We start from the raw sequence: 16,402 nt of genomic DNA, 5'->3' as shown, positions 1-16,402 counted from the left end.
TGCAGAGCTCACCTCCCCCTCCTGGTGGGACCCTGGTCACTAGCAGGGCCCCGGGGGGGCAGGTGCCCAGCCAGGCTTGGCTGGACACACCTGCCACCACGGGTCCAAGGGTCTCCTGGGCCAGCCCCAGCTCTTGGGGGGCAGGGGAGCATACCCCGCCATGACAATGAAGAAATCCAGCCTGTTCCACGTGTCCCCCAGGTAGCACTTCTGCCCGAAGAGCCCCAGGGCCACCATCTTGATGATCATCTCCACCGCGAAGAAGGCGAAGATGAAATCGTCGAAGGCCTGGCGGGAGACAGAGCCTGAGCACCGGTCCTGCCGGTGCTCCCCCGGTGTCGGCCGCCGCCACCCCGGCATCCCCGGCCCACCTCCAGGATGCTGCAGCGCTCTGACTGGCACTCGACGTCCTCACAGGGCCGGAACATGCCCAGGGTCACGCAGTTGAGCATGATGACCAGCATGCTGACGTGCTCGAACCACGTGGGCCGGGCGCCGAGTTAAGGATCAACGGTGGGGACAGGAGCGGCCCGGGGAGCACGGACCCGGGACCCACCCCAGCACCCAATCCCCGGGGCCTGCAGAGGTAGGGGCCACGACCCTGGCCCCTGTGTGCCATGCCGGCAACCCCCTGCTGTGGGCCCCTGTCCTCCAGCCCCTGCCCCTCTGCCAGGCTCCCCCCTGACACTGGTGCCCCAAGCTGAGGCCGGTCACTTAGGGAGTCATCTCACGGGCTCCATCCAGCCTGGGCCCCCACGTGCTGCGGACATGCACACACCGTGAGGGGAGCGAGAACGCGTCTTGGCACTAACCCCCACGTGACTCCAGCAGGCCGACGGGGCCCTGACCAAAGCTGCTGGGACGGGGAATGAAAGCTTTCAATCCGCTCAGCCACTGGGCGCGGGGGACCCACAGTCCTCCTGAGCACCTGCACCAACGGGGACCCAGGATGACACCTCCTCGCCCCCTCCCCAGCTGCCCCCAGTCCCAGAGCCAAAGCTGCCCATGGTGACCGGCCCTGTCCAGGAAACTCTGGCTGACAAGAGGACGTCCCCATGGGGTGGGAGCCTCTGAAGCCAGCTCAGCAGGCAGTGCCGCTTCCCCACACACTCCGCACCCCTGCATCCCTGGTGTGGGGACCAGAGCCCCCCTGTGACCTCCCGGACATCCCAGGAGTAGCCACCAAGGGGGCGCCAGGGCTCCACACAGGCCATACAGTGCCCTGGCCCAGGGTGGGGGTCTCTGGGAAGGGGTGCACCCAGCACCCCCACACCAGTTGGTGCACTAGGGACTCGGGGCACCCTGTGCTGGGCTGGCTGGGCCAGGCTGCGTGGGGAGATGGGCGCCACGCAAACCCTGTGAATATGGACAGGTACGCCCAGCGGCTGGCAGGGCTTGCGGTATTCTGTGCACCCCACACGCTGTCCCCACATCAGGATCTGGAAGCAGCCCGTCCCCTTCCCTCTCTCCCCCAGCACCCCGTCCCTGGGCAGAGGTGGGGCCAGCACCGTCACTCCATTCCCACCCACACAGCCCCAGCCCTCAGCCCCCACCCAGGGGCCTGGCGTGCCTGTGGATGGGGATGGGAGGCCAGAGACCTGTGGATGACGACCGCACCTGCAGTGCGCCAGCAAGCCTCCACCGGGGCGTCTTGGGGTCCCCCTGCACAGACCAGATCCCAGGCTGTCAAGGGGTGCTCAGGTTGCACCAACCCCCTAACCCTTTGTCCCTTAAAGGCTACAGTCGTACCTCTGAGGAGGGACATCTGTGCGTGTCACCGCAGGGGGAGGGTGTCCCCAGTTTAGAATGGCTCAGCAGACCCTCCTGCAAGGAGATGAACCCCCCACATCCCCACAAGGCCCAGCCGGAGAGCAGGAGGCTCTGGGTGGGTGACGGTCAGAGGGTGTGAAGGAGTGTGTCCCACCCCTGACCCAGGTGGACGCAGGTGCATGCCCCCCCTCCTTGCCCCTGGCTTGGAAGAAGCCTACCAGCTACCCTCAAGGCCCTAACCATCATTGCTACCCACCCTCACTACTGCAAGACCCGTAGCCACTGTTCGGGGTCCTGGCAGAGGCAGGTGGGGGTGAAAGGGGCAGGTACAGCCATCTCCTGGTCTAGGGGATTCCCGCAGGGGACCTGCCCCAGACCCCACAGCTGGTGTCGGGCAAAGCTGAGGACCTCTGCCCTCGAAAGCAGAGCAGACACAGGCCCTGGGCTCTTCTAGGCCAGAACCCACAAGACTATTCAGCTCAAGGGCTGGGAGGGCCCCTCACTCCCCAAGACAAGCCATAAACCAGGGCCCTGTAACGGGAAAAGACAGCCCCACTTGGGGTCCTACCTCCACATCTTCCCAAGCTGCGGACAAGTGAAGCCTGGGACCCACCAACCGTGGCTTCCGACTCCGCTGGTCCTGTGGGCGCGGGCCTGCCTGCCCCACCCATGAGGCACGTCTGGCAGCTCAGGACCCCTCGGGCAGAAGCCTGGGTGCCCAGCCGGGAGGGCATGAGTGCCAGGTTCATCCCAGAAGTAGGCACACTACTGGGGTGACTGATGACCAAACCGGTCAGCACGAGCCCAGCACCTCGGAAGTCCTCCATCCACCCCCAAGAGCTCTCACCCCTTTGGGGTTTCTCTCCTAACGATAATGCCTGCCCCCCAACCAGCCCAGACACACACCTGGGAGGAAATGACCCTAGGGTCCTGCACCTGCGCCCCAAGACCTGGCCTTGGTCTGTGTAGGGGTGTGTAAGGGTGCTCACATGTACACACGGTTCTCCCGAGACCCCCCAGAGCCACCCTGCAGATGGCTGGGGGCTCCCCAGAGAAAAGGGCAGCCGGCCCAGGGGTCACCACACACCAAGGCCACCCCCTCCCCCATCACACCTTAGCGGGCAGCCGAGGACAGGCAGAGCCAAACCTGCTCCTCACCCGGAGCCCGGCGACTCCCAGAGACTTAATCACACAGATGGATTTTCTGGGTTTTAATTAAAAATCCTTTAGGTTTTGAACCAACTTCTACAAATTAGAGTCCGCTTCCACCAGGGTTCCAAGAAAGCCTCAGTGATGTACAGCCAGGAGGCGGCGGCCACACTGGCACAGGGTGGGGCCGAGTCCGACGCTGAGTGACGCGGTCTCTGCCACAGGACCCCAGAGCTCTGCAGGCTGTCTGGCCGTGAGCCCCCTGACCCACATCCTGCGGCTACCCCGGGCCTAGCTGTTCCAGCTCCAGGGAACTCCTGGGGCCTGGGCTGGGCCTGCACCACCACCCAGGCTGGTGGGGGTGGCCCATCAATGAGAGACCGGGTCCAGACAGGCCTGATGAGGGGTCCCAGAGCCCCTCTCGCCACTGGGAACAAAGGTCCTGTCTGTCGGGGACCTCTCAAGGACCATGCCCACGCTGCGGGCACCACCCTTCCAGCATATTCCCCCTGGCCTGATGCCAGCCTTTCCCACTGCCTCCCTCCCCTCCAGGTCTTCCCGGGCCTGGTGGGGCTAGCAGGTGCCCAGCCAACGCTGCGCCACCTTCGCACTCTCCCAGTGGCGCCCGCGGCCAGGCCTCCCCCAGCTGAGGTGGAGGAGGAGCCCAGTCCTGTCCTGACACTCTTGGTGCCGGACTGACGGCCTCTCATGACACCAGGGCTCCGATGCACCCCACACAGACACCCTAAAACCAGGCGGAGCGGGGGAGGAGGTGGAATCCAGGGCCGAGCCAGGTGACCGCTGTCCGTGGTGCTGAAGACATCCTGCCCTAGGCCCGCTGGGGGCTGGGGAGGAGGCTGTGGACCGGCCACCTACTGAGCAGCCCTGAGGTGGGGCGAGTGGGGGGTGCTGCTCCCCCTGACCCAGGCTTCCCGGGGAACCACCACCAATCCACGTTCTTCCTCAGACTGCCAGCTGGCTAAGCAAAGCACACTAACTGAGGCTTTGAAGATGGTACAGGCCTGAGAGCACCCTCTCCCTCCTGTCCCTGGCTGTGGGCACCACTGTGGGTGGGGACAGCCAGGAAGTGGGGGTGACCGTGGCAGGAACAGTCATCTCTGCACAAAGGCATCATCGGCTGGAAGCGTGAGGCTGCTAGGACTGGGCTTAGAAGCCAGAAGGGGCTCATGGACACTCAGCCCACGTTTTAGCGGCTGTCAGCCCCTCACCAGCAGCTGTGCCAACAGGGACCCTGACGCTCTGGGAGGTCCCCCTGGAGATCGGTAGGTCACAGGACTGTGTGACTAAAGGGTGGTCCTGGACCTCTGAGCTGAATCCTCATTGATGGCCACCCAGCCCTGCTGGCTCAGGGTCCCCAGAACCGTGGAGTGGACCATCTTCTCTCCCCCTGCCCAGCTCGCAGTCTGGCCCGACAGTACCACTACCACTACCCCTCACCCTGAGCCTCAGTTTCCCCAGCTGCAGCATGGGAGTGATGGCGGGTATCATCAGACGTGGAGGGGAGCGCCCAGTAGGCTCCTGGTCCCCGTCCCTCATCCTGACGATGTCACTTTAGCTCCCTGGCTGGCTGCGGACATGCAGAAAGGGGACATCGTGTTTTCGACAGGGGTGCTGACGGGGAAGCTGGATACCCCTCCTTGAGGGATGCAGACCGGTGGGGGACACGGCTGTAAGGCTGCGGGGGGGTGGCCACGATGCAGGCTTCATGAGGACCAGGCCCTGACCACGCAGGCTGGGCTCCCCAAGGGGCAGCCATGAGCTCACAGGGACAGAGGGAAGATGAGAAAGCCCCAAGCAGGCCAGCCCTGCCTGCCGCCCCCCAAAGCAATCTGCTCCACCACCTAAGCTCCGTTAGGCCACGTCCACAATAGCTTGGTGAGTGTCCCTGTGCCTGGGAAGGTGGTGGGGCACAAGCAGCGGGAAGGAGGGGGCACAGGGCAGGGTGGCCCACAGCCTCCAAACTCTCAGGCTGGCACCTGTCTCTTCCTCGTGGCCTCGGCCCAGGTCAGGCCAGCAACCTCCCCCACCTCCCTGTCGTCCGCCCTGTACCCACGGCAGCCCCCTGCCGCCAGGATCTACTGACTCAGAGCACAGCCAAGAGGCAGCCCGGGGCCACCCTGATCCGCTGCCCATCAGGAACACCGAGCCCAAACCCCCCACTCCAAGCCCTCGGGCACCAGCCTCTGACCTCGATGGGGCTGGCAGTCTTCCTGTGTGGTGTGGATGAGGGGCCCCGACAGGCAGGGGAGGTGTGGGGATGAGCTTGGCCACTCCACAGGCCCGCACCTGCCCTCAGACGCACAGTGGCCCCACACTCGGCACCAAGCGCTCCCCCCACCCCATAGACCGCTGGTGGGCAAACCCTTCCCTACAGCTGTGCTCATGAGGCCTGCTGCTCCTGCCCCTGGCCCCCCAGCCTTCGATCGCTCGAGCATTCAACCTTGCTTTTGCAATTTGTTCAAGGAGAAAAGCCTGTGTTTGTTCACAGGGGAGAAAGCCCCTTCTTCAGGACAGAACAATCCTGGGTCACCAACAAGACGTCTGTGGTCCCCACTCAGCCGAGTGGGCGGCTACAGACAACGGCTCTGGGGCGGGAAGGAACACCCCCCATGGGACCCAGCCAGCTGCAGATCAGATCCTGGGGCCCAGCGGGCAGCACCAGAGATCCCTAGACCCGGCCAACCTCACAGAGCACAGTGCGGCCTTCCCCAGCCCGGGTCCCTCCAAGCCCCACATCCGACGCCTGGGACAAGGGCAGTGCAGGGGAGCTGGGGAAGGAACCCAAAGGCGCGTGCGGCCAGGCTGGTGAGCCCAGAAGTGCAGTCGACAACCAGGGAAGCTGAACGTCACGTCTCTATGGTCGGGGGTGGGGGGGAGGCTGCGGTGAGGAGCACAGAACCCCACCCTGGTTGGACGGAGCGGGGCACGGCAGCGGCGGGAGGCATGCACGGAGAGAATCAATGTGCAGAGGCTCAGCTCCCTAGGACACAGGTGGACATACGTGCATGAAGAGGCATGTGGAACGTCTGGGAAAAGCTCCCGTGGGGCGGGGGCGGGGCACGGCTCAGCGCAGGGAGCAGGGGAGACGGGACCTGGGCTCTGCCCCGCCTCTGTCCTCTGGGCCTCTGCAGGCCACGTGGGACCGCTACAGTGAGGCATCTCACTGCCCAGGCCCACACTGCGTGGTTGCCAGCGTGGGGGAGGCCTGGGAAGGGCCCCCACCCACCAGGGCAGACACTCGGCCCCTTGCTCACGGTGGCGGGAGTCCACGGGCCTTCTGCTCCGCTCCTGGCTGGCAAGCCCACCTCCCAATGTTGCCACAGCAACACGCTGGCGACAGCCTCCTCCCTGGCCCAGGATCTGAACAGGAAGCAGCATGTTCTTACCAGAGACGCACACCATTAACGACACGGCTCCTCCCAGACCAGCCTCGGCGCGGACCCGCTCCTCTGCACCGTCGGGGACCCACTAGGCCTCTGTGAGCACGGGGAGCCCTCAAGGGAGGCACACAAGACGGACAGCGGCTGGGCTGGGCAGCCGGGCCCTCTGGGGATGGTGGACTCGGCAGGCAGTTCCCCCGCCCCAGGGGCTGTGCCCAGCCCACTGTCCGAGACCCTCCAATGGTGCACCCCGACGTTCCCGCCTGGCTCGGCAGCGCCCCCCCAGCACACCCAGAGGTGGAAACGGGTCCTCGGACACACGTGCATACACACACACAAACACGTGTGCGTTCCCAGCAGCAGGGCTTGAGATCACCCCAACGTCCACTAATGCACAGCAGCACGTGGCCCATCCACGCGACGCTGCTCCGCCGTGAGGAATGGCGTGTCGACACTGGTGCGACCGGCTGACCCAGAGAACTGGACGCGCAGGGAGAAGCCAGGCGCACGAGAACAGGGCTGTAGGACCCCGAGTCTACGAAGCAGGGCAGACAGACGCGGGCAGACCAGGGACCCATGGCTGCTGGGGGCAGGGGGGTTAGAGTTAATGGAACAGGCTCCCTTTGGGGTGATGGAATGTTCTGGAACTAGGGAGGGCACTCCCCTCCCCAGGACTGCCCACGGAGGACGGGGAGTTTTACAGCCGGTGCAGGTCACCTCGGTGACCAGAACAGTCCGTGTCCATCCTGCTGGAGTCCCAGTCCCATCACTGCGGTCACTCACTCACAGGGCAGAGACACAGGCCCTGCACCGGCGTGGGTGGGGGTCCCCTCCTGGCTCCCCGGACTCTCAGCCCCCCTGAAGGGCACAGCCACCCCCCAACTCAGGGCCACCAAGTCCTCCTCGGGGCCAGCGTTCCTGAGTCCTCCTGGTGGCTCCCCACCATGGGTCCAGCTGCCCACAGGGAGGGCATCCGAGGACGCCTCCAATAGCTCCCGGTAGCCGAGGTGCCGGGGTCAGGGGGTCTGGCCACGGGGGAACCTTCAGAGGCATAGTGGCAGCTGCAGGCCGGGGACTAAGCCAGTGTCGCTCAGCCCCCACCCTGGGCCGTGAGGCCAGTTAACCCCCGTGACCTGCAAACTGGGCCTGGCCCCGCAAGGCACCCCCAGTCCTGGTGGGGCCCAAGGCTTTGGCCATACAACCCTGGGCCTCAGGAGGGTCCACGCCTGTGCATCTGCCAATGATGCCCCCAGCCTGAGGGCACCCAGGCCCCAGCTGGAGCCGCAGGCAGGGGGCCGCTCCCTGGTATCAGCGCCCCAGTGGGACCCCACTCCTGTGGCAGCCTGGGCTCCTGGGGCTGACTCCATCCCTGGAGCACAGAGGCCCCTTTGGGCAGAAGGTGTGAAGCGGAGACCTTTGTGGGTCCTGCCCATTTCCCGGCCGCCTGGGGGTCCCCTGAGGTCTTCAGACTTCTGCCCCAGCCTGGGGGTTCGGGCACAGCCCCCCAGGGCAGATGGACCTTCCCTTGCTACTGGGCAGAGTTATAAACACTCCCGTTTACTTCACTAGGGATGTTACGGAGCGAGGCTCTCCCTGTCGTGCCAGGCCCGCCCAGGCTGGGATGTTCACCTGCGGACGCGGGGCCAGGGGGGGCAGCGGGACAGTCACCTGCGCACCTGCTCGCACACCAGGTCCCTGCAGAGTGGCGCAGCCTTGCTAGGGCCTGGATGCTTCTGCTGCAGAGGCTCCCCTGTATGTGGGACCCACCCTCGGGCCCAGCCGGCTGCTGTCCACACTGCAGGCGGCCACAGTGAGCGAGGACGCCGGCACGGCCTCAACAAGTGGTGAAGGGATCCCACGGCAGCTGCCCAGCTCCGCCAGGGGCCTGCCAAGTGGGCACACAGACGTGTCCGCAGCTGCACCCCTCTGTGGCAGCCTGGTGGCATGCTCACCTTTACCTGCCCCGGCATGCCTAGGTCACTGACCACAGGGACACGTTGACAGCCATGCCCACTGCCCAGATGTCGGGGGGATGGGATGCTGGGCTCTGGGGGGAAGCAGGCATCCTCCCCTACAGCTGTGGACAGGGCTAGTTATGCCAGACCTGCCACTGTGGGAGCAGGGGGTGTCCTCCAGCAGCTGCGGGAACCGACGGTGCCCATGGGGCTCCTGGAACAGGGCCTCTGTGCCACCAACCCCGATGCCCACACGGGCACTTAGTCCAGTCGCCTGGGGGGCCCTCTGCAAGGAGCAGGAGGCAGCCACTCCTGACCATGATGGAAGGAAGTTTCTCTCCTTCCCAAGCTTGCTGCCATGACGACTAGCTGCTAGAAAGGGGAGGAGGGGACTCTAGGAGGGGGATCCCCCAGCTCACACCCTCCACCAGCCCCACAGCTCAGCCCAGACCCTGGTGTCCGGACCCCTACCCCGGGGGCCACCACCCCAGGGCTTTATCTGGGGGAAAAGGGTGCAGTCCAGAAGGTCCTGTCAGTGTCTGGGAAAAAGGGGAGGACAGGAGTGGGGTCCGGGGTACCAGGGGTCCCCGCCAGGTGCAGCTGCAGGCACACTCTTTGGAAGTCGCAAATGAAAGGCTTCCTCAGCCTCTCCCCACCACACAACGCTGGCTCTGCGCAAGGAAGGGCCTTGGTCCCCTGTGGCCAGCCCCCATTCATCCCCGCTGTGGGACACAGGACCACTGCCCCCGGGGATGCCGCCTGTCAAGAACTCCCTGGACATGGCTCACCCAGCATCCTAGTGACGGGACCTGCCACGGCCCCCGTGGGATGCAGCGGGACCCCGTCCCCTCCCCGCTCTGACACAGGGGCCAGCCTCTGTGCCCAGTCTGTCCCCCACGGCCTTTCCTAGATGGTTCCCTCTGCTCAGAGCCCCAGCCTCCCCCCTGCTTGCCCTCTGGCCAGACTTTGCTGCAGGGAACCCTCCTCCCCAACTCTGTCCCCGTCCCTGTCCCCCCACCCACAGCCTAGGCCTGCGTGACTCATGCTCACTCGGCTCTGGCCGGGGTGGGGAGGCGGCATGGCTGGCCAAACATGGAGCTGTTTGTTCTCGGCCAGCGGCTCAGGGTCACACGGGGGGGGGGGGGGGGGCCGGGGGGGGGGGGGGGGAGCGGCGGCGGGGACGGGGAGTTCAGAGGGGCTGGGCCGTTCCTGGGAGAGCACCTCCCTGGGGAAGCTGAGCGGCTACAAGCCCACTCCCCATGTGCCAGAATATTCTTTCTCTGTTCTGAGAGCTGCTCCCGGTATTGGTGACCTGGAGACTTCAGCCGCCTCTGACCCCGACCTACAATGAACCCCTTTCCCAGGCCCCTCCATGTCCCCTAGCAGAGCCCAGGGCCTGGGTATGTTGCTGTCAGTGGCTCGCGGCACAGAAACCCCTCCTCCCGCCCGCGTGATTTCCGAGCCAATCCAGCCACGGCACTGTCCTGGCCCGCGTGGCACCTGCATCCATCTGCCACAGGAGGGGCGCATGGAGGGCGGGCAGGCCGGGCATGGCCCTGGCCACCCAGACCCCGGCACCAGTGTGAGCCCGGGGCGTGTCTGGGCATGTGCATGCGTACCTCTCGTCCCTGTGCACCGTGCACACCCCGTACACATGCACCTGAGCGGGGCTGTGTGTGCACAATGACACACGCACACAGCTTCCGGTGCTCGCCTTAAGAGGAGGGGGGCCCGTGGCTGGCTTTTCTCCTGAAGGAAGAGCCCCCCCCCCCCCGAACAACATGAAACACTCCCTGACACAGACATCAAGGAGCCTGAGCACATGCCCACAGCTCCCTCTAATTGCACACAATTTTAAAGACCATGCTAATTAGGAAGAGTGCTAATGTCTCTACTTAGCTCTTAATAAAGAGCTTGATTTGGGATTTTTTTTCCAAGGCATAATTGAGTGGAAAAGCACCCCATCCCCACCTCCCATCACTGTACCTGCAGGGCGCCTACCTGTACTGGCCATGGACCCTCACGGGGACCCTGTCAGCCACTTGGTGGCAGCGTGCCCAAGCTCCTTGAGGGCCCACAAGCCCCCTCCCCCAGAGATTTTCCTGTCTGAAAATGGAGCTGTTTCATTCCCACTGCTCCAGCTTTTCTGACGGATCCCCAGGTCACAGCCCTGGCCCGGTTCCTGCTGGGGCAGCTGAGGGCCTGCCGGGCTCCCAGGACCTGGCCACCCCTTTAGGCTGGCTTTGTCCTGAGCAGAAGACCAGAAGGGCCGGCCTTGCCAGGTGAAGTCTTCCCCCAGACCCTGGAAGAGAAAGGCATGGGCAGGGGCACAGAGCCAGGAGGGCCCCCGGGGAAGAGGACAGACCGCCCGTGGGGACAGGCCTTTGGGGCCTGCTCTGGGCAGGAATTCTCCGGGCCAGGAATAGCAGCAGTCAGCCCACCGCACAACTGCACGAGGCCGGAATTAGCGACCCCGGGGGACTGGACGGCCCCTCCTTGGGAACCCAGCCTGGAGGACGCCGTCGGCCCCACCCCCCACCAGCAGGCTTCCAAGACCACGGCCCCAGGGTCCGAGGGAAGCTGGAGGAGCTCCTGCTGCCAGAGAACCAGGCCCCGAGGACTAGGAACCAGGGAGGCCCAGTCCCTCACAGTCTTGCCCACGCCGGCACACACGGCGACCGTGGCGGGAACACGCACCACGTGCAGACACGCCACTCTGTATACATGGGAGCCTGGCTCACCCCACAGGTAGGCAAGGGGGCCCCGCAGCAAGCCTGTTCCCACACCTGCCCCGAACACCAGCCGCCCCCCCCGCCCACCCCGGGAAATCCCAGCCTCCCAAGCGTCGCCTGGCACCTAGGTACTGAGGGGACGGGCCTTCTGGCCATGCCTGTCCACCTGCTCTCACATGGCCCACGGGGGCACCGCAGCCCAAGCCTCCCGCTGGGAGGGGGGCCCCCAAACCTCCCAGCTGAGGTTGGGGACGCCAGAGTCCAAGCCCCATCCACCCACACGACGCACGCCCACAGGGCTCCTTCCTAAACTTTCTGGTGGGTAAGAATCCCCAGGGTGCTGGGAAGAAATGCAGCCCCTGCCCCGGGCACAGGAGGGCCACCTGGGGGCCCCGAGGGCAGGGCGCTCAGACCACTCTGGCTGGTCAAAGTAGCCTGCCAACCTCGGGGGCCACGCGCCCTCCACAGCCGGCTGCCTGCTCCGGGATTCACCCACCACCACCACCAGGCACTGCCGTCCCACCAGGCCCCCGAGGCAGCAGCTGCCCCACCGGATGGGGCCTGCCCTCCTGAGGGCTGAGAGCTGCTGGGCAGGGTCCCGGCCTGAGGAGGACGCTTCAGCAGAGCCCAAGGCTGGGTGGGTGGAGGCCTCACCACCGGCAGAAGGGGCAGCATCTAGAAACTTCCAGATAAGTACTGGGCACCGGGGGCCCCCCAGAGCAGCTCCAGCCCTCGCTGGCTCCCAAGGGATTAATGCCCAACAGACACCAGGCACGGGGGCTGTGGTCCTGTGGGCCCCACCAGCACTGTGTCCCCCGCACTGTGGGAATCCGCCCCAAGCAGGACGGAGGCTCAGGCTGGCCGCAGGAGCCACAACTAGAGCGGGACGCCCTGCCCCCACCTGACAGCTAGGCTGCCTTCCACTCTGAAAAGCGACGGCCAGGGACACTCGGGGTGGGGGCGCTGGTGGTAGATGGGAACACGGGGCTTTCAGATGCCTGCGCTGGGACTGGGCCTGGAGGCGGCGGCAGCAGAGGCCAGGGAGCCCCTCACTGAGAGCCGCAGGTGTCCCGCACAGACCCCCACACACCCCAGCTCTGCTCTTCCTCCCTGCGAGGGCGCCGGCCGTCCACACCCACACGCAGTCCTGACCTGCCCGTGAGGCAGCTGGATCCCCTGGAAAGGCTCCGGAGCCCACGGGTTCCAACGGCCCCCATTTTACACATGGACACCAGAAGGCCCAGGAGAAGCAAGCTCCTGCTCGAGCGGCAAGTTCAAGGCCCGCTGGGCACCTCTCCCGGCCCTTGGAGAGCACACTGCCCCCGAGCAGACCCCCACCCGTGCTGCTGAGACCAGCCCCTCGGGAAGGCCTGGGCAGCCCCCCCACACCCCACAGGGAGCTGCCTCCCCTGGCCGGGCCCAGCCCAATCGGGGACCCCAGAGGCCCTCTGGCCCTGCCCCCAGGTTATTAATAGCGGTGACATTTGAAAAGGACCGCCCAGAACCTCCGATGGTGGGTTTCAACTTGAAAGCAGCAGGACTGAGCTCAGCACCCAGTGCTGCTGTCCACGGTGCCTCCAGGGCCCCTGGGGCCCCCGCCGAGCCCGGCCCGACCCCTGGCCCTGACATTTACACAGGGCTGCCCCTGCCAGCATCCTTGGAGCGCCTGCCCACAGCTCAGGGCTGACGCCGTCCCTCCGACCGCAGCAGAACACACAGAACACAGCAGGGATCTGACCGTGGCTCTGGGTCCCCCACGTGCACCTACAGTACGAGAGGCCCCTCCCGGCCCGAGCAGAGGCGGGGGCAGGACTCGCTCATGTGAGACATCCTGGGGTCCAGGCACAGAGTCTGCAGTGCCAGGCCTGAGGGGATTCCGGCCCCCTGCACCCGGACCACAGGCCCCTTCCCTGCTCAGCCACCGGCAACGGGGCGCTCCCTCCCAGCCCTGACCCCCAGCCCCCGCTGCCACGGGCTGAACTGTGATCCCCCAGATTCCCCCGCAGGAGCCCTAACCCCCAGGACCTCAGAACGTGCCTGCATTTGGAAACGGGTCTTGAAGTGATTTAGGTAAACTGAGGTCAGTAGGGTAGGCCCCGTCCCCTCTGACTGGCATCCTCACAAGAGCCGAGGGGATGCCCAGGAGGACCCGGCCATGCCCAGACCTCGGCCTCGCCAGCCTCCAGCCCTGGCAGGAACACACGCACTCGGTGGTGTCTGTCACAGAAGCTGTGAGCAAAGACAGGGGCCGGTGCACCCCTGGGGGCAGGTGCGGCCCTGATGCCCCGTCCCCACTGAGCTCCAGAAATTGGTGGTGGCCTGCTGCCCAGACGGACGGTGGGCACACTTCAGTCCCCGAGCTTTCTGTGAACATCTCCCAGACACAGGCTCAGCCCGGTCTGGCCCGAGGGGGTGCCGCTCCAGCAGCAGCCGGGTCCTGCCGGTTGGGCGTGGTAGGAAGAGCTCCTCCCTCCCCCACACTGGGGCCATGGACCCAGTGGCCTGGCTCTGGGCTCTGCCCAGGGGCAGGCTCCCCGTGCTGCCTGACAGCAGGGTGGCTGGCCACCAACCCTGTGGGGACAGGCACCCCCTCAGAACCCAGTGGGCTGGACCGGGCACCACCCCCTACACGGCCACCAGGATGTCCCTGAGGCAACGGGCAGACGGAGGACCCTGAGGCAGAGCCCAGGCTGTCAGGGTGGAGAGGGAGGGAGGAGCTGGTGGGAGATGGGGGCCCAGCGGCTGCTGACACAGGTGTGGGTACCTGCTCAGACGGGCCGGGGTCCATCCCAACGCGCCGGCCACCTGCAGTGCACCGTGTGCCTTCTGTCTGGGAGCGCTCTATGCTTGCTTCAGAAGCCACAGAGAGCGCCTCGACCTCCCTCACTGAGCACCTACAGTGCGTCGGGCCAGCTCCGGGTCCCTGGACAGAGTAAGCACGAGAGGGCCCGCCTTCAGGGAGCCAGCCAGAGGACGGTAAAGAGCAGGTGACATGTCCGGCAAGGACGTTAGTGCGGCGAGAATCGCTCCAGGCCTAAGTGAGGGGACGGAGGAGCCTCTGGCCTGAGAGAAGGCCCGGCAGCGGGAGCAGGGGGCACAGCAGCAGGGACAGGACGACCTCTGGGGGACAGAGCCAGGGCCAGTGATGGGGCTGTGCCCTGAGTTCACGAGACAAGCCCACTCCTCACCCCTGCGCAGCACTGGACAGGACAGGGTCCTTGGGACCGCCCGCCCCACACCTGGGGCCTCCTGGGGGTGAGGGATCCTCTTGGGCCTCTCAGAGCACACCCTGCTCAACCCTCAAGGCAGAACAGAGCCTCAGGAAAACCCTGTGCACTGCAGGCTTCGCTTAGTAGGTGCACCTGTGCGCACAGTAGGCCCCCAGGTCACATGTGGCTTGGGCTCAGGCCTCTGTGCACACCAAGATAGCAGTGGATCATACACACAGTAGGGCCTCAGCCCAGCCGGGGCTGCAGATACAGGCTTCTGCACACAGTAGAGCCTCACCTTCCAGGAGTCATGCCCCCAGGAAGGCCGCCTTGGAAGGGTGCACCCGCGCCCCTGGTGCCCTGGGCCCCAGCCTCCCTGCACCCAGCTGACAGCCCAGCCCAGCCCAGCCCACCGGCCCACCAGCCCCAACCGCAGGGGGGCCCTGGGAAGTCTCGCGGCCATGTGACGTGCCGGTCGGCCTAGCCTGGCTCCCCTCCAGCCGCCCAAGTCCGAGCTGATCCCCTAATAACTCGATCCATTATGTTGGAGTAGAGCTCCTGGAAATCGGCAGGAAGGGGAGGCTTCTGTAAATCACCTGAGCCATTTTTTTTAAACCAACAATGGGGCGCCTCTCCCCTCCCTAGGGCAACGGGCTGCCCACGCTTGCTGTTGTCCCCCCACTGCTGGTCAGGCGGCACCGCGTGCCCCAAGGGGTGGGGGTCATGAGCACCGCTGGACCCCAGGGGTCTGGGCAGAGCAGCAACCCCCTCCAGAGCTCACGGCCCCATCCTTCCCACCTCCGGTTTGGCCGAGGCATGGCTTCTCCCCCGTCCCGCTGCCCCGAGGTCAGCCTGGCTGGGGGTCGGGCTGCCCACCAGCGGAGAGATCTGCGAGCGTCTGTGAGCAAAATTCCATCCAGCTGCCCACGAGTGCTATTCCCCTGTCCTGGGGTCCAGTCCCCAAGAAGAAATGGGGTCAAAAGGAAGGAGGGGATTGTGGAGCCCAGAGTGACCCACACAGACCCACGGGCCTGACTGCCCAGTGTCAGGGTGAACCGCGGCTCCCAGTGCCCGGTCCAGGGCGGGCAGTCAGGCCCCTGGGAACTGTGTGTGTTCTCAGGGACCGCGGATCCCCTTCCCTCAGACGACGGGGAGCCACATCCCCCCACAAGATGCCACGTGGGAAGGCGAGGCAGACAGGGACCCTCCCCACAGATTCCTGACCTGACACCACAGCAGCAGGAAGAGGCCCGGTCCGTACGCGGGAGCGGGCCGGTGGGACTCGCCGAACCGTGAATGGCCCCCTCCTCACTCAGCCTCCGTGTTGCCACAGAAGAAAGGCGGACACGGAGCGGGTTCATTACGACCCGAGGATGGCCAGGCCTGCTGTCCTCCAGTTCTAGTGAGGCCAACGGCAAGACGCGCTCCCGGGGCCGTCCGTCCGCCGTCCCCCGCGGCCCGGGCACTCCCCGTGCAAAGGACGCCGCACATGGGGCTCGCGGGCCACCAGCAGGCACGCTCCAGCACCCCAGCCCAAGTCACCCTGAGCCAGAGGCTCCTGCACCCTGAAGGACATCCCCCATTGCCCAGGGACGCCCCGACGGTGCGCAGTCCCTGCACCCAGAGTCCCAACTGGTCTCTGGAACCACCAGGCCACAATTCGCCACCAACACCCACCAGGACACAGGCACCTCTGGGCCCTTCCAGCCACACCGAGGGGTCCCCATGCCCCCGACACGGCGCAAGACCTGCCCTCCCGCATCTGCCCAGGCTCCATGGGGCTGGGGCTGCGGATGGCCGGGGGGAGCGCTGGCCGCAGGCAGAGGGCTGCATGTCTCCTGGCTGTCGGAAGCCGGTGCTTTCATGACAAATCCTGCAATTAGGGAATCCCCGGGCTCAGAGGAGCGTGGGCATGTGGTTGCCTGCTGTGCCCACATCTTGGGGTTCTCTCTGCCCATCGTGGGGCGTATGCTGCCCGGGGGAGGGGGGCCCGGCCCTCTTGGTGGGGGGGTCTGGGGGAGCAGGTGGAACCTGGGGACACAGAGCTCCAGGGGGAATGTGAGGGCTGTTCCCGTCAGACACAGAAGGCACGTTCCGGAGGAGCCTTCGACACCCCCAGCTCTCCTGCACGTATCCGGAAGCTTCTGTGAAGGGGAGGCTCCGGAGGGTGTGGGTCTACAACATGG

The 16,402-nt window shown here is 65.8% G+C and overlaps 1 protein-coding gene across 1 annotated transcript in view; it reads right to left on the bottom strand.

Annotated features, from left to right (window-relative positions):
* Window positions 1-16,402, bottom strand: part of CACNA1H (calcium voltage-gated channel subunit alpha1 H) — a 55,171-nt gene that overhangs the window by 20,982 nt on the left and 17,787 nt on the right. The window contains exons 3-4 of the mRNA XM_032846005.1: window positions 372-483; window positions 155-288 (exon numbers count right to left, since the gene is read on the bottom strand). Coding sequence (XP_032701896.1) covers window positions 155-288; window positions 372-483 — 246 coding nt within the window. The remainder of the gene's footprint in view (window positions 1-154; window positions 289-371; window positions 484-16,402) is intronic.

Source organism: Lontra canadensis, unplaced genomic scaffold (genome assembly GCF_010015895.1).
Source record: "Lontra canadensis isolate GAN:19392208 unplaced genomic scaffold, GSC_riverotter_1.0 scaffold171, whole genome shotgun sequence".
NCBI classification, from domain to species: domain Eukaryota; kingdom Metazoa; phylum Chordata; class Mammalia; order Carnivora; family Mustelidae; genus Lontra; species Lontra canadensis.
Note: the sequence above shows the minus strand (reverse complement) of the source record. Positions and strands in the feature narration are given on the sequence as shown.